This window comes from Engystomops pustulosus, chromosome 8 (assembly GCF_040894005.1).
Source record: "Engystomops pustulosus chromosome 8, aEngPut4.maternal, whole genome shotgun sequence".
Classification (NCBI taxonomy): Eukaryota; Metazoa; Chordata; class Amphibia; order Anura; family Leptodactylidae; genus Engystomops; species Engystomops pustulosus.
Window position 1 is genome coordinate 20,101,235 of NC_092418.1, and position 23,418 is coordinate 20,124,652.

At 46.9% G+C, this 23,418-nt stretch overlaps 1 protein-coding gene across 1 annotated transcript in view; it reads left to right on the forward strand.

Annotated features, from left to right (window-relative positions):
* Positions 1-1,162: 1,162 nt before the first annotated feature.
* The window catches only part of CACNG3 (calcium voltage-gated channel auxiliary subunit gamma 3), a 54,200-nt gene continuing 31,944 nt past the window's right edge, over positions 1,163-23,418 (forward strand). Inside the window, exon 1 of the mRNA XM_072120084.1 lies at positions 1,163-2,417. Coding sequence (XP_071976185.1) covers positions 2,207-2,417 — 211 coding nt within the window. The 5' untranslated portion in view covers positions 1,163-2,206. The remainder of the gene's footprint in view (positions 2,418-23,418) is intronic.

Here is a 23,418-nt window from a genome sequence, read left to right on the forward strand (position 1 = left end):
GCTCTCCCAGATCCACACAATATTGTATATCTTGGCCTTAGTTCCCAATTTCATAATGTCCTCACACTACTGTGCTCTGAGCTCTGTGGATTAAATGCTTTGTAGTCCCTCCCCTTTTCTCTGGATGACTGGTATAGTAACCAACCAGAAGGCTGCTAAAGAGAGGGGAAGGGCTTTAGAGCAATTCAGTGCAGAGAGATAAGAGCACAGCAGTGTGAGGACACACCCACAGTGCACTTGGAGAAGCGACAATCCTATTAATACATTTATCACAGACACAAAGGTATAATTAAATAGCTCTCCAAGGCCGATACCTAACACTGCCTGCAGTCTGCACGACTGACACATCCCCTTTAAGTAAATATGCGCTATAAGTCAAATTTACATTTCTTTTTTATGTATTAAAAATAAAAACTGAATTTGAGCTCTCCCCAATCTCCCAACATGAATCAGGAGACTAGAATTTATTGGAATTTTCCATAAACAGCGCCACTGATGTCCACAGGCCAAACCTGGTACTGCAGCCCATTCTTATTTACTTCTGAGAATGAAAAGACGCAGAAATAATTACACAAGCGAAACTGATATCAGGACAAAAAAATGCCCTAAATTCACTCAATAAAACGTATCCCAGGAATCAGAATGACGGGTAGAGGCCACAACATAAAGTGGTGGACTCCTCCAGACGGACATTGAGATCTTAAAGGAACCCTATATATGACAATCCCGTTGCTGTCATGTCGTTCCTATTCATTAGTTGCGGCGCTCTATGATACAGTAGTCACAGACAAGGTCACCGCTGCAGCGCCACCACTGGAGAAATAAAGCATTGCACTGTAGAGTAATTATAAATGAGGGTCCAATGGGAGATTTCCCCTTTAATCTGAATTTACCAAATCCGTTTTATTAATTATCCTAGACCCGAGTAGTTGAAAGGGCGCAGGCACCGATTTTGCACTTAGAGGGGTAATGGCCATCACCATAGGGAGCAGCCGGCAGAAGATGTGCTGACACCATGCATGGCCAAGCTGTGGCAGTGACATTTGCAGATCTCTCTGCGGAGCAGGAGACGGGCGCAGCCCTGGAATGAGATGTGGGCGATTATATAGTGGACGGGTGTGCGCTGCTCCTCCGATCACCCCGCCTCCATCAGAACATGGGCACTGTCCCTTTAAACACGTGCCTTCTCCAGGGTCTCATTCTCTCTGCATCAGTAGACTTCAGTTTTTTTTTTGCATAATGAAAGTCTGAGTGGCGTTGTACAGGGGCGAGGATAGCGGATCTGGAGAAGAGCTGTGTAATACTAAGTCTCACAGAGAGGGAGAGAGGGTCAGGAGATGGAAGGGCTCACGAGAGGCAAGCAGTGAGTGCTTGCAGAGATTGGAGCAGATGAAAGGAAGCAGACACTGTAGGATCCACGGGAAAGGAGGAAGACAAGGAACAGCTCAAGAGTCTAGGAACAAGTGCAAGGGAGACCAGGGGTAAGTGACACCTCTTGTAGGATAGACTTCAAGGAAGGAGAACTTTGTCTTGCAGAAGAAGGTAGACCTGAGCGATGTCATGACCAAGGGGTGCACTGACTCCACGTAGAGGAATTACTACAAGGTGCAACAGCTGGAGGGAGAAGACATCACATATGCACCGAAACCAACCTGTCTGCAACTTACTACATCATGCAGCCACATTTCTTGCGTCATTCGGGTTTGCACAAGGGCAAGGCAGACAGAAGATATGTGCAGTGACTGAATGGAGAGGGTGTAAGGAGCTTCCCGTCAGCAGCACACAACCCTAAGAGCTTCCCCTTCAGGAGCAGAACCTGGCTATGAGCTGTCCCTTCAGCACCAGGGAGCCCTGCCAGGAGCTGTCCCTTCAGCACCTAGCAGCAGTTCTCTGCCTCTGACCATGAGCTGTCCCTTCAGCACCAGGAAGCCACCACACTCCATGCACCCATCACACAGTCCTCACAGCTGGGATCAATGTGGTGTCTACTTCCGAGACTGAACACTAGAAAACTTCCGCTCTAAACCCCAACGAGATCACCACAAAAGTCCCGACGACTACTTACAACAAGGGTCAAGGAGCAAACATTGACTTCCCTCAAGGTCACTGAACTTGTGTAAAGTTCTCCAGTCTGGATCCTTCACCCCCAGCGGTTGACCTCATCTAGGTTCCTCACAAGGCAGGAGCCCATCTACCATGACCAAGAATGAGGATGTGTGACAGAGGTGTTCAGATGCTAATCACCACCGTGGGGGCCTTTGCAGCTTTTAGTCTGATGACCATCGCGGTGGGCACGGATTATTGGCTGTATTCGAGAGGGGTCTGTAAGGCGAAATCCACCAATGACAATGAGACCAGCAAGAAGAACGAAGAGGTGATGACTCACTCGGGATTATGGAGGACCTGCTGCCTTGAAGGTATATTATCACTGTGCTGTGCACCTTTGATGGGTCATTGTTTTATCTGTATCAGGACTTCATGGTCCATGTGGTTCCACCACCGCTGGTCAGACACAAGTTGCTTTACCCTCTAACCAATTATGAATTGAACCCTTTGCTGTCTGATGGAATTTATGGGTCTTGATCATAGACCATAAGTCTATATAGAATCCCTATAATTGTACTGTACCTTTAAGACCCATCATGAGTCCCTCATCCCTATAGGTGCCCTGGTAACTTCACCCCACACTCGGCAGCGCTCATCCCCCCCGTATCCTCCTCCCCAGCTCCCAGCCTTGGATCTCGAGTATCACTTTGACAATAACTCACTTCTGTTTCTATGTTGATTTTTTTTTTTTTTTTCAATGTGGGATATTTTTCTAATATTAGCTCCTGTGTGGGAGATACCTAAGACAGCATCGCTATGGAGTTCTGCTCGGCTGAAAGGGTTAACCGCTTCGCAACCGGCGTCCGTATACATGGCGTCTCCGTCGCAATGTTACTACGTGTATCCCAGATCGATATCCTTCTCGAAAATCAAAAATATCCACGTTTTTTTTTTTTTTATGCACTATGACTCCCATTATGAGGTATGGACTACAACTCCTATAATCCCCATACAGGGAGCGTTATAAGACCTGGTAGTGGTTGCAGTTTAGGAATTTTTGGCTTTTTGCTCTTGTACTATACATTAATGCATATGGAATAAATGAGTCCCTACGCTGGGTCGTATTGAGGCTTCCATATATTTTTTCGCCGAGTCGGGAAAGGGTTAATAAGACAATAAAACTCCTTGCGTTGCCTAAGTCACAGATTCCCCCTGTATTTAATCTTCTTTTCATTGCGCAGATTAATCAAGGCTTTCTCCAATCTCTCATGTTTTGACTTCCAGATCCGTTCACCTTCTATATTGTAAATGAGATAAAACGGAACGCGGTAAACAACGCGGCGCCGTTATTCTAAATGTATCATCAATCCCAAGGAGGCAAAGCCGCACCTGAAGGTCACCCCTAAAATCCCAAAATTCTAAAAAGTGCAAATTTAAAGGATCCCTGTCCCCTTCCCCCTGCAACACAAAATACACTAATACAATAATGGTCCAGCGGGTTATCAATCCCAAGGATGCAGCGATGCAACTGAAGGTCACCCCTCATTTCCTAAATTTTAAATAATGTAAATTTAAAGGATTCCTTCATAGGAGGAATCCTAATGTCCATATTGTGATCCTCTTCCGCTTACACCAATCTCCTGCTATATAAAACTACACACACAAAACACCTAATAGGTAATGGTCCAGCTATCATCAATCCCAAGGATGCAACAGTGTACGTAAAGGTCACCCCTAATTTCCAAAATTGTTCCAGAAGTGGGAATTTAAAGGAACCCCTCCAGCAGGGAGATCCTGTCCAGATGGTGCCCTATAAAGGTAAATCACAAACACAAAAATCACCTACCAGCCCGGATGTTATCAATCCCAAGGATGCATCGCTGTACCTGAAGGTCAACCCTAAATTGTAAAAATTACAAAAGTCTAATTTTAGAGGGAATTCTCCAGCAGAGAAATAATGATGGCCCGGAGGTGCCCTTCCCCCTGCCCAGCTGTTATCAATCCCAAGGATGCAGCAATCTACATGAACAATGGTTAAAAAAATCTTGCGGTGGAACCTGATAAGTACGAGTATTTCGGGACAGTAATGTAGATTGCAGTGAGCAGTATAATATATATATATTTTATATGTGATGTAATAATCTCCATATTCTACAAAATAATCTGCCCCCTAGAGTCACAGCGGGGTATTACAAGCCGCCCCGGATGGTTACGGAGCTGCTCTGTGGCGCCATCATGTACAGAAGATGGACATTACTAGAATAAACTCTTCCTGTTACTCTGCGCCTCCACACACCATTACACTGGTAACCCACTGCCACATTCTCTGGTGCCCAGGACTACAACGGGTTAAAAATCTATTAATGTCCCCAAATATTGCAGATTTTTGACCCTTTTTATTCCTTTTACTACTAAATGGATCCCCCATAGATCAGTAGTGATCGGCGAAGGATCCCACCATCAAGTGTTCACTTATTCTGCAGCACTCCCACAGGTGAAATGAGGTATTACACCCTCCCCATTGAAATGACTGAACTGCCCGTGTCATGTATGAACCTGCTGGCTCCTCCAATGTTATACAAATCCCAAAATGACAGAAAAATCCTCCTTTTGCAATGTTTTAGTAGTCATTTTATGGCGTCTAACACCCTGAGCTTTACTTGTGTATTGGGACAGGCTGAGGGATTACTTCATTAATAAGTATCCTGTATATTAGGAGTCGCCCGTGATGCAATTACCCAATATAACAATGATAATAATAAATCTCATGATGCTACTTGGAGATGCTGGCAACAGGGTCAGAGCCGTTACAGTGTCTCAGCGATGCATTACATGTTCTGTAGTCTCTGGGAGAGATGTGCTCTCTGAGAAAGCTGGGTGACAACCAATATTTATATGATTAAAGCAGCTCCAGGCTTTCCCAGACTCCTGAATGGTAATTTGACGCATTATATTGTATCAGGAAAAGGTAGATTTGTTATTCAGGTGCTTTTTTTTAGATGCCACCCACTTACCTTTATATATGTGGGGTCTCTGCTTGAAAGTTGCCATGTTGTTGGAAGGATCTCAATAAGAGAGATTGATTGCAGAGCGTCCTGATCAGCGATCGGCTCCACTCTATACTTCATTTTCCTGCAGTGCCACCACCAGGTGAAATGGAGTATTACACCCATCCCATTGAAATGAATGGGTGAGCTTTGTGACCCCCCCCCCGGTCCTCCAGATAGAGAAAGAAGCGAGTATAGTCACTAGTTTATGAGGGTCCTGAATGGATGGAGCCCCTAATAACTGTAGACACAACATCAGATATAAGACATGACAAGGACATTTAACAAGGACAACCTATAAGTAAAAATCTTAGATTTTTATTTTTGCTTTTGTCTGAAATGTAAAAAAAACGGCACCAGAGCGAACCTTTAAAGGTAAAAACGGAGAGCGCTCCCGCCGCGGCCGAGCAGGTAAACACATATTACCGCTGGAAGATGACAAACACAATTGACGGTTGTGACACCTGAATTATATGGCGGAGCACAAAAGCCTCCGCTCTGGCATCAGAGAGTGATGTTTGTTTGCAGCAAACCATTCGGAGATGATGGCCAATTATTCAGTCACTCCTAGGGGGGGGTTATCCGGTTTTTTTTTTTTTTACTCTAGTCACACCCAAAGCTGCAGCAATTGCTCTTCTGCTTCTATAAGTATTGCAGCAGCAAAGCTCCACCCCCTTTGTGACATGTGACTAACTAGCGGCAGTTACACATTTGCTATTTAGTCACATGTCACAAAGGGGGTGGAGTCAATCTGCTATCTTGAAAACAGCTTTGGATGTGACTACAGGAAATATACTTCAAATCTGTCCAAAAAACAGTCATGAAAAGTATTTGCAAAGTTACTCAACTTTTTATGATGATTCAAATTTTGAAGAAAAAACTTTTTAAAAAAAAGTTTCCAAAAACTTCTTCTTCTTTGCCTCCTTTAATAGTAATTGAAGCAATATCTCTTTATGACTGTTCTGTAGTGATCGCTTCTGTTGGTTTTGCCACCCAATATGCAAATTAAGCTTTCTACTGTCAGATAGGCGGGGCCAGGTTGTCTACTCCAGTCCAGGACCACCCACCTGACAAATCAGACCCTGATCGGCGAATAAATTACCAAATGATAAAGGGAGTGATCGCCTGGGATTGGTTGGGGTTAGAGCAAAAATTCTAACTTCACTGGAATTATTGTGGTGGCTCCTAATTTGTGGAGATGGTACTGGGTGTGAGAGGTCATCCTGGGTCAAGAACAACCTCTCCATATGGAGTGGGGGCCCTTTAAGACCAGGATGCCCGAAAAAGTAATGGGTGACTTGTTCTGTGACCCCCCACTTATCAGCAGTAATGTCTGGCAAGTGTTGGATGTCCCTGCAGTGCCTCCGCAGGGCAAATGAAGTATTACACAATTGATGAGCTGTAAAGACCTCCCGGGTCCTCCAGGATCTATGTGACTCTGAGGGTCCAGAGCAACCCCCCCCCTATTTACTCAAAATTTCCTTAATTTAACCTTTCCCATTACTAGACAGCAGAGTTTTTTAACTATTTATGACCCCAGGGACGTCTATGTAAATTATAAGCTGATTAATTAGAAGCCGGTGCTTAGATATATGGATGGAAGGAAACACGAGTTGTTAGATTTGCATATTCCGGATGATATATTACAAGGCAGTAATAAGTTATTACTTTATTCCCGTGTTATCTCTGCGGAGCGGACAATGAGGCTGTTAAATCTACGAGCAGGAGTCTTCATATAGATATTAATATAAACGAGTAATATTATAAATCTCTCGGGGGCGATTACTGTAGCGCTATACGTTAATTGCTTCTATAGATCAATATGTGGCTTCCCTGTCATTGTGGCGCAGTCTATCGGTCACGTGATGCGGAATCCGACTGGTGTCTCCCGGAAATTGTTCTATAAAGATATTAACAATCCCTTTCATATAACTCCGCCCCCTGGACCCCTCAGCTAATTTACATGACAGCGTCCGCTATTATGATCAGCCATTCAAATGAAGGGTCCTCCATGTACTAAATAGATGGGTGTCCACCACAATAGTGAGAATCTGTAACAGCAGGGTGACCCTTCATATTCCAGACCAGATCCCAATGGAGATGGGGCCCTGATCTACCCCCCAATTTCATAAGAGGAAAAACAAAAGTAACTTTTTTTTTTTTACTTTTCACAGCTGATACTTTGCTACAGTGTCCCAGTGCAGACAATCCTTTGTGTATCAGGTTGATACAAGTTATCAGGGCAGGTAAAAATGTATCAGTTTGGGAGCTGATGTGTTTATAGGGATGGCCTCAAGTACCCCTACAGATTATATACCTATCACAGCTGATGGTTTGCTACAGTGTTCCAGGTTGATACATTTTTACCTGCACTGATAACTTGTATCAGTTTGGAAGCGATGTGTTTGCAGGGATGCCCCTTAAGAACCCCCTACAGATTATAAACCTATCGCAGCAGGGGGTTTGCTACAATTGTAGCCAGTCTACACCATAAGGCTGTGTCCACACGTTCAGTTTTTCAGATGCAGTTTTTGAAGCCAAAAGCAGGTGTGGATCATAATGGGTGAGACAAATAATTGAAAGGTGCTGCTCCTCCTACTTTTACTCCATTCCTGGTTTGGGCATCAAAAACTGCGGTTACACGTGGCGTTTTGAACCCGTTTTTAAGTAGCCCTTTAAAAAAACTGCATGTGTTAAACGCATGCATTTTTTAAAAACGCGTGCCTTTTTTGAAAATGCATCCGTTTTTGACTCGTTTTAATCAAGGTAATTGAGAAAACCTGACAAAACCGGATGCGTTTTCAACGGGTTGCTTAAAAACGGGCTAAAAACGGGTTCAAAACGCCACGTGTGACCGCAGCCTAATGGGTCGGCCAAAAAGTCCAAAGTGTTAACCCCTATTCACAGGATAACACTACGACTGTTCACAAGAATGGGAATCCCGTGCCCCCTATGTATGGAGCAGAAGGGTGCAAACTTGACCCATGTATCCAATTATTAGAGAAGGGGAATCCTTGGTCCAGCATCTTATATCTAGATTTGTGACAACCCCTTTAACTCTCTGGTTGTGAAGCAAAGCCCTAGCAGTAAGCAGCCTAAAATCTATAGATGTAAAGAAGAATGTTCCCAGTCACTGACAGCAAGCAGAGGTGATACCCCCAGAGAAAGCAGGCCACATCCAGCGCTGCTTGGTCTGCTCTATGTCTTGACAGCTGGGTTATTACACTGCACTAATCCCACTGAAGTCTCATCTCATCTGCGCAGATTAATACAAATCTTGTTGGAGGTGCGTGGCGGTATATATTATAATACCGGGGGCTCCTGGTGCCCCCCCCCCCTCCCCAGTCATGTTACAGGTCTGACACTGAATGGCTTCTCACTTCTTATGTAAATTACCACGGTTCATCTACATGCAAAGTCAGGAGAAGCTGTCAGCACGTAACGCGCGGCGCAGCACGGGTAAGGCCCCCCCACCTAAGCACACGGAGGAGTCGTTATACAATCCCATAGAAATAAGCAGCAAGTCACGTGATCAGCAGTACCTTGCTACAAGGGACTGATATCCTGCAGCGCCTCCGCAGGAGACATGAGGTACTACATAGTGGAATAGCCTGGGTCCTCCACAGCAGGAGGCTCTCTGTACTTGCTCTCAGTTTTGGTGATAGATTGAGCTTTGGCATCAGGGGATAAAGGATTAATGCATAGTTATGGATTATTGCTCAAAGGGGTTCTCCACCCCGTTAGTTTTATGCCCTGTCTTCAGAATAGGCAATCAATATCCGATCCCGTTGCCCATTCCCATTTCAGCAAATTTTATTGTTTGTATTATAAAAAGTTATACGATTTACCAATATAATTTCTGTTTCAATTTCTGTTTCAATTCTAGATCTCTGCTTGCTGTCATTCTATAGAAAGCATCTATGATTACTTCCAGTGGACAGAAATCTGACCATGGTCACACAGGTGCACGGCTCGTTATATCACACAGGTGCACGGCCCGTTATATCACACAGGTGCGCGGCTTGTTATATCACACAGGTGCACGGCTCGTTATATATCACACAGGTGCACGGCTCGTTTTATATAACACAGGTGCGCGGCTCGTTACATCACACAGGTGCGCGGCTCGTTATATTACACAGGTGCGCGGCTCGTTATATCACACAGGTGCACGGCTCGTTATATCACACAGGTGCGCTGCTCGTTATATTACACAGGTGCACGGCTCGTTATATCACACAGGTGCACGGCTCGTTATATTACACAGGTGCGCGGCTCGTTATATCACACAGGTGCACGGCTCGTTATATCACACAGGTGCGCGGCTCGTTATATCACACATGTGCACGGCTCGTTATATCACACAGGTGCGCGGCTTGTTATATCACACAGGTGCACGGCTCGTTATATCACACAGGTGCACGGCTCGTTATATATCACACAGGTGCACGGCTCGTTATATCACACAGGTGCGCGGCTCGTTATATCACACAGGTGCACGACTCGTTATATCACACAGGTGCGCGGCTCGTTATATCACACAGGTGCACGGCTCGTTATATATCACACAGGTGCACAGCTCGTTATATCACACAGGTGCGCGGCTCGTTATATCACACAGGTGCGCGGCTCGTTATATCACACAGGTGCACGGCTCGTTATATCACACAGGTGCGCGGCTTGTTATATCACACAGGTGCACGGCTCGTTATATCACACAGGTGCGCGGCTCGTTATATCACACAGGTGCACGGCTCATTATATCACACAGGTGCACGTCTCGTTATATCACACAGGTGCACGGCTCGTTATATCACACAGGTGCACGGCACGTTATATCACACAGGTGCACGGCTCGTTATATCACACAGGTGCACGGCTCGTTATATCACACAGGTGCGCGGCTCATTATATCACACAGGTGCGCGGCTCGTTATATCACACAGGTGCGCGGCTCATTATATCACACAGGTGTGCGGCTCGTTATATCACACAGGTGTGCGGCTCGTTATATCACACAGGTGCACGGCTCGTTATAGCACACAGGTGCGCGGCTCGTTATATCACACAGGTGCATGGCTCGTTATATCACACAGGTGCACAGCTCGTTATATCACACAGGTGCGCGGCTCGTTATATCACACAGGTGCGCGGCTCGTTATATCACACAGGTGCACGGCTCGTTATATCACACAGGTGCACGACTCGTTATATCACACAGGTGCGCGGCTCATTATATCACACAGGTGCGCGGCTCATTATATCACACAGGTGCACGGCTCGTTAGTATCATAAAGAGTAATCAGAGCTGTGTGATATAACGAGCCGTGCACCTGTGTGACCAGGGTCAGATTTACTAGGAGTAAAGATAGAAGCTTTCTATAGGATAACAGCAAGCAGAGATCTAGAAAACCATGAGGAATTGATACAGAAAGTATATGGTAACGTATATAACTTTTTATGGTAAAAACTTAATCTCAATACACAAGAGACATGTCAGGCCCTTCAAAGGTTCTGAAACCTGGGATGGAAAGCAGGGAGAGGCACATCCTCCATGTTCCTCCTATCATCCTATCCCTGGGGGTGTCAGCAGTGACATCGGTGACAATGTCACACATTAAATATATCGCTGGCTGCTCATTTTGCCATCTAGGAGTTGAGCACTTTACACCTCGGTACAGACGCCGCTGACTAATGATTATTATTAATTAGAATATGTTGTGATGACGAAACTCTATTTAAAGGTAAAGCAATTATGTCTCTGTGTACTGGAGCCTAAGAGGGACATTCCCACCAAAACATGTTGCTGATGTCACAGTACAGAGATAATACACACAGTGATGTCACAGTACAGGGATAATACACACAGTGATGTCGCAGTACAGGGATAATACACACAGTGATGTCACAGTACAGGGATAATACACACAGTGATGTCACAGTACAGGGATAATACACACAGTGATGTCACAGTACAGGGATAATACACACAGTGATGTCACAGTACAGGGATAATACACACAGTGATGTCACAGTACAGGGATAATACACACAGTGATGTCACAGTACAGGGATAATGCACACAATGATGTCACAGTACAGAGATAATACACACAGTGATGTCACAGTACAGAGATAATACACACAGTGATGTCACAGTACATATATAATACACACAGTGAGGTCACAGTACAGGGATAATACACACAGTGATGTCACAGTACAGGGATAATACACACAGTGATGTCACAGTACAGGGATAATACACACAGTGATGTCACAGTACAGAGATAATACACACAGTGATGTCACAGTACAGAGATAATACACACAGTGATGTCACAGTACAGAGATAATACACACAGTGATGTCACAGTACAGGGATAATACACACAGTGATGTCACAGTACAGGGATAATACACACAGCGATGTCACAGTACAGGGATAATACACACAGTGATGTCACAGTACAGAGATAATACACACAGTGATGTCACAGTACAGGGATAATACACACAGCGATGTCACAGTACAGGGGTAATACACACAGTGATGTCACAGTACAGGGGTAATACACACAGTGATGTCACAGTACAGGGGTAATACACACAGCGATGTCACAGTACAGGGATAATACACACAGTGATGTCACAGTACAGGGATAATACACACAGCGATGTCACAGTACAGGGGTAATACACACAGTGATGTCACAGTACAGGGGTAATACACACAGTGATGTCACAGTACAGGGGTAATACACACAGCGATGTCACAGTACAGAGATAATACACACAGTGATGTCACAGTACAGGGGTAATACACACAGCGATGTCACAGTACAGGGATAATACACACAGTGATGTCACAGTACAGGGATAATACACACAGTGATGTCACAGTACAGAGATAATACACACAGTGATGTCACAGTACAGGGATAATACACACAGCGATGTCACAGTACAGGGGTAATACACACAGTGATGTCACAGTACAGGGGTAATACACACAGTGATGTCACAGTACAGGGGTAATACACACAGCGATGTCACAGTACAGGGATAATACACACAGTGATGTCACAGTACAGAGATAATATACACAGCAATGTCACAGTACAGGGATAATACACACAGTGATGTCACAGTACAGGGATAATACACACAGTGATGTCACAGTACAGGGATAATACACACAGTGATGTCACAGTACAGGGGATAATACACACAGTGATGTCACAGTACAGGGATAATACACACAGTGATGTCACAGTACAGGGGATAATACACACAGTGATGTCACAGTACAGAGATAATACACACAGTGATGTCACAGTACAGGGATAATACACAGTGATGTCACAGTACAGGGATATTACACACAGTTAGTCGTAGTTATGGTACCAGATCCAGTCCATAGATAATCTTCCTCTATAGATTGTCCCTATGTCTTCCTGCATTATACCTGATCATGTACAATGTCACGTGACTCCTCTCTCCGCTGATGACGGAGGTGGGGTCGGAGCATGAAGCATCACACGGCTGCACATTGTAATGACAGCGGAAAATAACTTCTCATTGCTGACAGCAGCAACTTCTCTATGAATATGAGTCATAGCCAGGACCACACAGATCTGTCCTCACATCTGTCCCAACTACTGGCACTACTATCCTGATATATAGCACTAGGGGCCAGGAATTCTGCATGTTATAGAGCTGGAGGAGCAGATTGTACAGTGTCCTATCTGCAGGCAGCATGTTATAGAGCAGGAGGAGCTGTGCAGATTATATATGTGTCCTATCTGCAGGCAGCATGTTATAGAGCAGGAGGAGCTGAGCAGATTGTACATAGTGTCCTATCTGCAGGCAGCATGTTATAGAACAGGAGCAGCTGAGCAGATTGTACATAGTGTCCTATCTGCAGGCAGCATGTTATAGAGCAGGAGGAGCTGAGTAGATTGTACATAGTATCCTATCTGCAGGCAGCATGTTATAAAGCAGGAGGAGCTGAGTAGATTGTACATAGCATCCTATCTGCAGGCAGTATGTTGTAGAGCAGGAGGAGCTGAGTAGATTGTACATAGTGTCCTATCTGCAGGCAGTATGTTATAGAGCAGGAGGAGCTGAGCAGATTGTACATAGTGTCCTATCTGCAGGCAGTATGTTATAGAGCTGGAGGAGCTGAGTAGATTGTACATAGTCTCTTTGAACTTATAAGGCAGAGTTTTTTATGAATCATGAACAGCATTTGCTGGGAATTGTTGTACCTTAGGTTATACTTTTAATGACTTGGTTATGCTGAGACATGTAGTACTCCACTGGGTGTTATGTTAGCTATTGCTGGGACTTGTGGTTCTCCTTGTTCATGTAGTTTATTATTATCTTCCAGGTTGTATTGTACACAAGATGTTGGGTACCAGATAGGTCCGGCGGGTCTATTTCTACCTGCCTTGTGGTTCCTTAAAGGGGCGGGTAAGGCGTCTTCTATGACGGCGGATCTGACATGTGTAAGCCGAGTGCTTCCTTGTCATCTCTGGGCCAGGACAATCCTTTCATATTGTTCTACATCCAGTATGATCTATAATTCATGAAGCCCCTCACTGAATATAGGCCACGGGCAAGAGCCCCCGTATACAGGGCTCCAACTAGTAGAGAGTCATGTAATAACCTGATAGCCGCGACCCGCTCATTATAGGTGCCAGGCCGGGCACACAGCCAGAGCGCCCTGTAAATAATTAAAAAAACAAATCTAATTGGTTTCTTTACAATCCAGCCATATGTTGAGGCGAGGACGAGCGCAGCTCTGGAGGGGAAAGGCTGATGTTCTGCGAGAGACTTTCATGTCTGATCAAAAGATACAGAAAGATGGAATCATCGACAGACAAGTCTCCAGCCCGGGGCTAAAGGTCATCATGTCACATTCTAGATCTGCCTCATCTATTCCTATGTAATATGGAAATTCTGGGAGAGAGAAGTAGTGTCATGCAAGAAATGGAACCGCAAAGAGATGTACCTACAAGTGTAACCATCAAGCCTGAGCCGCATTCAATGGCCTCGTGCTGCATGCCTCACCAGTCCTGACCCCTACCAAGTGAGGGAAGGGGGGCAAGAGAGTAGCATAGAGCAGAGGCCACAGAAAGGAGAGGATGATACACTTTAGGGACCACAGGTTTGGTAGTGTGGTGGGGGCCGGAAGGTGTGGGGATGGTAGGGCAATGGGGGCAGGAGGATGAAGAGACGGTAGGGTCGCGGCAGCACGAGGGTGAGGGGACGGTTGGTTGGTGGGAATGGTAGAGTGGTGGAGACAGGAAGGGGTGGGGATGGTAGGGTTGTATAGAAAGGAGGGTGTGGGGACAGCAGTATAGTGGGGATGGTTAGATGCTGGTGGCAGGAGGGTGTGAGAACGGTCGGGTGGTGTGGAAAGGAGATTGGTGGGAATGGTAGTGTGGTGGAGACAGGAAGGTGAAGGGATGGTAGTGTGGTGTGGACAGGAGATTGGTGGGAATGGTAGTGTGGTGGAGACAGGAAGGTGAAGGGATGATACTGTGGTGGGGACAGGAAGGTGAAGGGATGGTAGTGTGGTGAGGACAGGAAGGTGAAGGGATGGTAGTGTGGTGGGGACAGGAAGGTGAAGGGATGGTAGTATGTTGGGGACAGGAAGGAGAAGGGATGGTAGTGTGGTGGGGAAAGGAAGGTGAAGGGATGGTAGTGTGGTGGAGACAGGAAGGTGAAGGGATGGTACTGTGGTGGGGACAGGAAGGTGAAGGGATGGTAGTGTGGTGGGGAAAGGAAGGTGAAGGGATGGTAGTATGGTGGGGACAGGAAGGAGAAGGGATGGTAGTGTGGTGGGGAAAGGAAGGTGAAGGGATGGTAGTGTGGTGGAGACAGGAAGGTGAAGGGATGGTAGTATGGTGGGGACAGGAAGGAGAAGGGATGGTAGTGTGGTGGGGAAAGGAAGGTGAAGGGATGGTAGTATGGTGGAGACAGGAAGTTGAAGGGATGGTAGTGTGGTGGGGACAGGAAGGTGAAGGGATGGTAGTGTGGTGAGGACAGGAAGGTGAAGGGATGGTAGTGTGGTGGGGACAGGAAGGTGAAGGGATGGAAGTGTGGTGGGGACAGGAAGGTGAAGGGATGGTAGTATGGTGGGGACAGGAAGGAGAAGGGATGGTAGTGTGGTGGGGAAAGGAAGGTGAAGGGATGGTAGTGTGGTGGAGACAGGAAGGAGAAGGGATGGTAGTGTGGTGGAGACAGGAAGGAGAAGGGATGGTAGTGTGGTGGGGACAGGAAGGTGAAGGGATGGTAGTATGGTGGGGACAGGAAGGTGAAGGGATGGTAGTGTCGTGGAGACAGGAAGATGAAGGGATGGTAGTGTGGTGGGGACAGGAAGGTGAAGGGATGGTAGTGTGGTGGAGACAGGAAGGAGAAGGGATGGTAGTGTGGTGGAGACAGGAAGGTGAAAGGATGGTAGTGTGGTGGAGACAGGAAGGTGAAGGGATGGTAGTGAGGTGGAGACAGGAAGTTGAAGAGATGGTAGTGTGGTGGAGACAGGAAGGTGAAGTGATGGTAGTGTGGTGGGGACAGGAAGGTGAAGGGATAGTAGTGTGGTGGGGACAGGAAGGTGAAGGGATAGTAGTGTGGTGGGGACAGGAAGGAGAAGGGATGGTAGTGTGGTGGAGACAGGAAGGTGAAGGGATGTTAGTGTGGTGGGGACAGGAAGGTGAAGGGATGGTAGTGTGGTGGAGACAGGAAGGTGAAGGGATGGTAGTATGGTGAGGACAGGAAGGTGAAGGGATGGTAGTCTGGTGGAGACAGGAAGGTGAAGGGATGGAAGTGTGGTGGGGACAGGAAGGTGAAGGGATGGTAGTATGGTGGGGACAGGAAGGAGAAGGGATGGTAGTGTGGTGGGGAAAGGAAGGTGAAGGGATGGTAGTGTGGTGGAGACAGGAAGGAGAAGGGATGGTAGTGTGGTGGAGACAGGAAGGAGAAGGGATGGTAGTGTGGTGGGGACAGGAAGGTGAAGGGATGGTAGTATGGTGGGGACAGGAAGGTGAAGGGATGGTAGTGTTGTGGAGACAGGAAGATGAAGGGATGGTAGTGTGGTGGGGACAGGAAGGTGAAGGGATGGTAGTGTGGTGGAGACAGGAAGGAGAAGGGATGGTAGTGTGGTGGAGACAGGAAGGTGAAAGGATGGTAGTGTGGTGGAGACAGGAAGGTGAAGGGATGGTAGTGAGGTGGAGACAGGAAGTTGAAGAGATGGTAGTGTGGTGGAGACAGGAAGGTGAAGTGATGGTAGTGTGGTGGGGACAGGAAGGTGAAGGGATAGTAGTGTGGTGGGGACAGGAAGGTGAAGGGATAGTAGTGTGGTGGGGACAGGAAGGAGAAGGGATGGTAGTGTGGTGGAGACAGGAAGGTGAAGGGATGTTAGTGTGGTGGGGACAGGAAGGTGAAGGGATGGTAGTGTGGTGGAGACAGGAAGGTGAAGGGATGGTAGTATGGTGAGGACAGGAAGGTGAAGGGATGGTAGTCTGGTGGAGACAGGAAGGTGAAGGGATGGTAGTGTGGTGGAGACAGGAAGGTGAAGGGATGGTAGTGTGGTGCAGACAGGAAGGTGAAGGGATGGTAGTGTGGTGGAGACAGGAAGGTGAAGGGATGGTAGTGTGGTGCAGACAGGAAGGTGAAGGGGTGGTAGTGTGGTGGGGACAGGAAGGTAAAGGGATGGTAGTGTGGTGGGGACAGGAAGGTGAAGGGATGGTAGTATGGTGGGGACAGGAAGGAGAAGGGATGGTAGTGTGGGGAAAGGAAGGTGAAGGGATGGTAGTGTGGTGGAGACAGGAAGGAGAAGGGATGGCAGTGTGGTGGAGACAGGAAGGAGAAGGGATGGTAGTGTGGTGGGGACAGGAAGGTGAAGGGATGGTAGTATGGTGGGGACAGGAAGGTGAAGGGATGGTAGTGTCTTGGAGACAGGAAGTTGAAGGGATGGTAATGTGGTGGAGACAGGAAGATGAAGGGATGGTAGTTTGGTGGGGACAGGAAGGTGAAGGGATGGTAGTGTGGTGAGGAAAGAAGGAGAAGGGATGGTAGTGTGGTGGAGACAGGAAGGAGAAGGAATGGTAGTGTGGTGGAGACAGGAAGGTGAAAGGATGGTAGTGTGGTGGAGACAGGAAGGTGAAGGGATGGTAGTGAGGTGGAGACAGGAAGGTGAAGGGATGGTCGGGTGGTGGAGACAGGAAGGTGAAGTGATGGTAGTGTGGTGGGGACAGGAAGGAGAAGGGATAGTAGTGTGGTAGGGACAGGAAGGAGAAGGGATTGTAGTGTGGTGGGGACAGGAAGGTGAAGGGATGGTAGTGTGGTGGAGACAGGAAGGTGAAGGGATGGTAGTGTGGTGCAGACAGGAAGGTGAAGGGATGGTAGTGTGGTGGAGACAGGAAGGAGAAGGGATGGTAGTGTGGTGGGGAAAGGAAGGTGAAGGGATGGTAGTGTGGTGGAGACAGGAAGGTGAAGGGATGGTACTGTGGTGTGGACAGGAAGGTGAAGGGATGGTAGTGTGGTGAGGACAGGAAGGTGAAGGGATGGTAGTGTGGTGGGGACAGGAAGATGAAGGGATGGTAGTGTGGTGGGGACAGGAAGGTGAAGGGATGGTAGTATGGTGGGGACAGGAAGGAGAAGGGATGGTAGTGTGGTGGGGAAAGGAAGGTGAAGGGATGGTAGTGTGGTGGAGACAGGAAGGAGAAGGGATGGTAGTGTGGTGGAGACAGGAAGGAGAAGGGATGGTAGTGTGGTGGGGACAGGAAGGTGAAGGGATGGTAGTATGGTGGGGACAGGAAGGTGAAGGGATGGTAGTGTCGTGGAGACAGGAAGATGAAGGGATTGTAGTGTGGTGGGGACAGGAAGGTGAAGGGATGGTAGTGTGGTGGGGAAAGGAAGGAGAAGGGATGGTAGTGTGGTGGAGACAGGAAGGAGAAGGGATGGTAGTGTGGTGGAGACAGGAAGGTGAAAGGATGGTAGTGTGGTGGAGACAGGAAGGTGAAGGGATGGTAGTGAGGTGGAGACAAGAAGTTGAAGAGATGGTAGTGTGGTGGAGACAGGAAGGTGAAGTGACGGTAGTGTGGTGGGGACAGGAAGGTGAAGGGATAGTAGTGTGGTGGGGACAGGAAGGTGAAGGGATAGTAGTGTGGTGGGGACAGGAAGGAGAAGGGATGGTAGTGTGGTGGAGACAGGAAGGTGAAGGGATGTTAGTGTGGTGGGGACAGGAAGGTGAAGGGATGGTAGTGTGGTGGGGACAGGAAGGTGAAGGGATGGTAGTATGGTGGGGACAGGAAGGAGAAGGGATGGTAGTGTGGGGAAAGGAAGGTGAAGGGATGGTAGTGTGGTGGAGACAGGAAGGAGAAGGGATGGCAGTGTGGTGGAGACAGGAAGGAGAAGGGATGGTAGTGTGGTGGGGACAGGAAGGTGAAGGGATGGTAGTATGGTGGGGACAGGAAGGTGAAGGGATGGTAGTGTCTTGGAGACAGGAAGGTGAAGGGATGGTAGTGTGGTGGAGACAGGAAGATGAAGGGATGGTAGTTTGGTGGGGACAGGAAGGTGAAGGGATGGTAGTGTGGTGGGGAAAGAAGGAGAAGGGATGGTAGTGTGGTGGAGACAGGAAGGAGAAGGAATGGTAGTGTGGTGGAGACAGGAAGGTGAAAGGATGGAAGTGTGGTGGAGACAGGAAGGTGAAGGGATGGTAGTGAGGTGGAGACAGGAAGTTGAAGGGATGGTAGTGTGGTGGAGACAGGAAGGTGAAGTGATGGTAGTGTGGTGGGGACAGGAAGGTGAAGAGATAGTAGTGTGGTAGGGACAGGAAGGAGAAGGGATGGTAGTGTGGTGAGGACAGGAAGGTAAGGGGTTGGTAGTCTGGTGGAGACAGGAAGGTGAAGGGATGGTAGTGTGGTGGAGACAGGAAGGTGAAGGGATGGTAGTGTGGTGCAGACAGGAAGGTGAAGGGATGGTAGTGTGGTGGAGACAGGAAGGTGAAGGGATGGTAGTGTGGTGGGGAGAGGAGGGTGAGGGGACGGTTGGGTGTCTGCGGCTGGAGGGTGTGAGCACGGTTGGGTGATGTGGACAGGACGCTGGTGGGAATGTTAGGGTGGTGGGGACAGGAAGGTGAAGAGACGGTAGGGTGTGAGGACAGTGGAGTGGTGGGGAGCAGATGATGTGTGGACGGTAGCGTGGTGGGGACAGGAGGGTGTGGGGACAATAAGGTGGTGGTGACCCTAGAGTGGTGGGGATGCTAAGATGTGAGGACAGTTGGGATGTGGGGACAGGCGGGTGTGGGAGACAGGAAGGTGTGGTGACGGTAGGATGGTGGGGACAGTTGGGTGTTAGGACCGTAGGGGCAGGAGGGTGTGGGGACATTTGGGTGGTGGGCACAGTTGGGTGTTAGGACGGTAGGGGCAGTTGGGTGTGGGGACATTTGGGTGGTTGGCACAGAAGGGTGTTAGGACGGTAGGGGCAGGAGGGTGTGGGGACATTTGTGTGGTGGGCACAGAAGGGTTTTAGGACGGTAGGGGCAGGAGGGTGTGGGGACAGTTGGGTGTTAGGACGGTAGGGGCAGGAGGGTGTGGGGACAGTTGGGTGCTGGGCACAGAAGGGTGTTAGGATGGTAGGGGCAGGAGGGTGTGGTGGGGATGCCAGGGTGGGGGAGACAGTTAAAGGTGGTGACAGGAAAGTGGGGGACATCAAACATCAGAGATGTCATCTTGACTCCTATTACTGAAGGCTTGACGAATTCATGGAAAATTGATTCATCAACTAATTCAATCAGAGTAAATGGGAAAACAAGCGGAGCGGCCGAGCGTCTGTCCGGGAGGGGGGGGGTCACAGTGACATTCATGTAAGAGTACAGGACAGTGCAGGTATATAGTGCTCAGAGCATGTATATACCGCGGGGATTGCAGCTGTGCTGGAATATAATAGCATCCAACGAGGAGGTAACGTCTTAGTAAATACGGCCTAATCCTCGCCCGTCCTCTCATTGCTGCTTATTTTACAGTTTCATCTAAAAGATTCACATGTCAAACAGAGGAAGAGCAGAGCTGATAAATGTGTCCCCGATCATCCTGGCTGTGACAGCTTCTCCATTACAGGATATTGAAGACATTGGTCGGGATGTGAAGGGTTAATATTGGCATCTTTCCTTTCTGCCAACCGGTACCCTAAAGAAAAGCTGAACACAGCGGACTACTACCCCAATCATCTGAGGGCACATATCAGCGCGCGGCAGACAGGTTTTAGGAAATTGGTTTATTTGAAGTAATTAGGAGATTGAGCGGATCTGATTAGTGGTCGCTGGTAATTTGTGAGCGCACCCGATGTGGCGGGGAGGAGGGCGCCGAGTCTGCCAGACAGTCACGTGCTGAGCCCAGGCTAAGGCTCTAGTCACACTCCGACTCTTCTACTATTAGACTCAGATTTGTCACTAAAATCCCACAAGTGACCTACAACCAAACATATAATCAGCGCAAAAGATTACGTATAACGCGCGCCCATCAATACCGCTCCGTGCTCATATAACGGGACACAAGGGTTCCCCCTTACCCTTAAAAAAATCTATATTTCCATTGGAAACATAATATCAATATCAATCAGATCAGCTCTATGTACGCTAGATACCTCCATAATGGAAGCTTAGATACAGCAACTAGGCTCTATGTATGGTAGATACCTTTATAATGGAAGCTTAGATACAGCAACTAGGCTCTATGTATGGTAGATACCTAAATAATGGCAGCTTAGATACAGCAGCTCAGATCTATACACTCTAGAAACCTCTACAATGGAAGATTAGATACAGCATCTTAGCTTTGTGGAAGCCTAAATAATGGCAGCTTAGATACAGTAGCTCATCTCTTGTGTGGTAGATACCTGTATACTATGGATTACATGTGATTATAGCCGCCTTAAGATTAGATACAGCAGTTTAGTTCTATACATGGTAGATACCTCTATAATTGAAGCTTAGATACAGCATCTTAACTCTATACATGGTAGACACCGCTATAATGGAAGCTTAGATACAGCAGCTCAGCTCTATGTATGGTAGATACCTCTATAATGGAAGCTTAGATACAGCAGCTCAGCTCTATGTGTGGTAGATACCTCTTTAATGGCAGCTTAGATATAGTAGCTCAGATCTACACACTGTAGAAACCTCTACAATGGAAGGTTAGATACCGCATCTTAGCTTTGTGGAATCCTAAATAATGGCAGCTTAGATACAGTAGTCCATCTCTTGTGTGGTGATACCTGTATACTAGATGTGATTATAGCTGCCTTACTGCTTATAATCTATGTATAACTGTATCTTCTATCTAATCTGTGCAATAATTTTTGTTTTCAGACAATATTTGCTCAATCTGTCATCCGAGGCTTTTCACCTCTCTCCTGCTTGGTGCTCCCTGAGTTGCGTTATTATGGGTGATAGAGGTGTCACAGCATGATGCCGCCTGTGCCCTGCATTAGACGGGGCTCCCAGGTCTGACAGCGCTGCCCCCTCCATCTCTGCGCTTCCTCCCTCCCCGGGTCCCATCCCTGTCGAGCGGTTTGTTTTGTAGCGCTGCATTTTTTCTGCCATATTACCCCCGGCCTAGTTCTGCCTGATTGCGGCTCCTGCGGAGCTTCCCCGGGACCACGGGGGATGAGACTTCTCACAATCTGCAGGAAAGGCCTGGGATTTTCCATATAGAGAAATGATGCTAAATTCTACTTACCTGTCCATTATCTTTCCATCTTTGTATTATATATGATAGCCATCCATCTATCTAGGACACCGATCCATCCTTCTATAGTACCAATCCCTCTATTTGGATATATCCATCTCACTTTGTTGGATATTCCTCACTCTTTCTGGGATTTCAATCCCTCTTTTTAGACGGATGCCTCTTACTAGGATATCTATCCCTCTTCCTAAGAGATTAATCCATCTTTTTAGGACACTCATTCCTCTGTTCTAGAATATCCATAATTCTTTCTAGAGTATCCATCCCTTTTTCAAGAATTCCCAACCATCTTGGACAACGATCCAGATCCAGAGGTATTCATCCCTCTTTATAGAATTTCCTTCCTTCTTTTAGGGTATTCATTGCTCTTTCCATGAGATCCATCCATGTTTTACATTCCTCTTTCTTGAGTATTCATCTCTCTCTCTAGAATATTCATCCCTCTTTGTAAGATATCCATCCCTGTTTCTAGAGTATCCATCATTCTTTCCCAGATATCCTTCCCTTTTTCTAAAGTATCCATCATTCTTTCCCAGATATCCATCCCTGTTTCTAGAGTATCCATCCTTCTTTCCCGGATATTCATCCCTGTTTCTAGAGTATGCGTCATTCTTTCCCAGATATCCATCCTTGTTTCTAGAGTACCCATCATTCTTTCCCGGATATTCATCCTTGTTTCTAGAGTATCCATCACTCTTTCACAGATATCCATCCTTGTTTCTAGAGTATCCATCATTCTTTCCCGGATATTCATCCTTGTTTCTAGAGTATCCATCATTCTTTCCCGGATATTCATCCTTGTTTCTAGAGTATCCATCATTCTTTCCCGGATATTCATCCTTGCTTCTAGAGTATCCATCATTCTTTCCCGGATATTCAACCTTGTTTCTAGAGTATCCATCATTCTTTCCCGGATATTCATCCCTGTTTCTAGAGTATGCGTCATTCTTTCCCAGATATCCATCCATGTTTCTAGAATATCCATCATTCTTTCCTGGATATTCATCCTTGTTTCTAGAGTATCCATCATTCTTTCCCGGATATTCATCCTTGTTTCTAGAGTATCCATCATTCTTTCCCGGATATTCATCCTTGTTTCTAGAGTATCCATCATTCTTTCCCGGATATTCATCCTTGTTTCTAGAGTATCCGTCATTCTTTCCCGGATATTCATCCTTGTTTCTAGAGTATCCGTCATTCTTTCCCGGATATTCATCCTTGTTTCTAGAGTATCCATCATTCTTTCCCGGATATTCATCCTTGTTTCTAGAGTATCCATCATTCTTTCCCGGATATTCAACCTTCTTTCTAGAGTATCCATCATTCTTTCCCGGATATTCAACCTTCTTTCTAGAGTATCCATCATTCTTTCACAGATATCCATCCTTGTTTCTAGAGTATCCATCATTCTTTTCCGGATATTCAACCTTCTTTCTAGAGTATCCATCATTCTTTCCCGGATATTCATCCTTGTTTCTAGAGTATCCATCATTCTTTCCCGGATATTCAACCTTCTTTCTAGAGTATCCATCATTCTTTCCCGGATATTCAACCTTCTTTCTAGA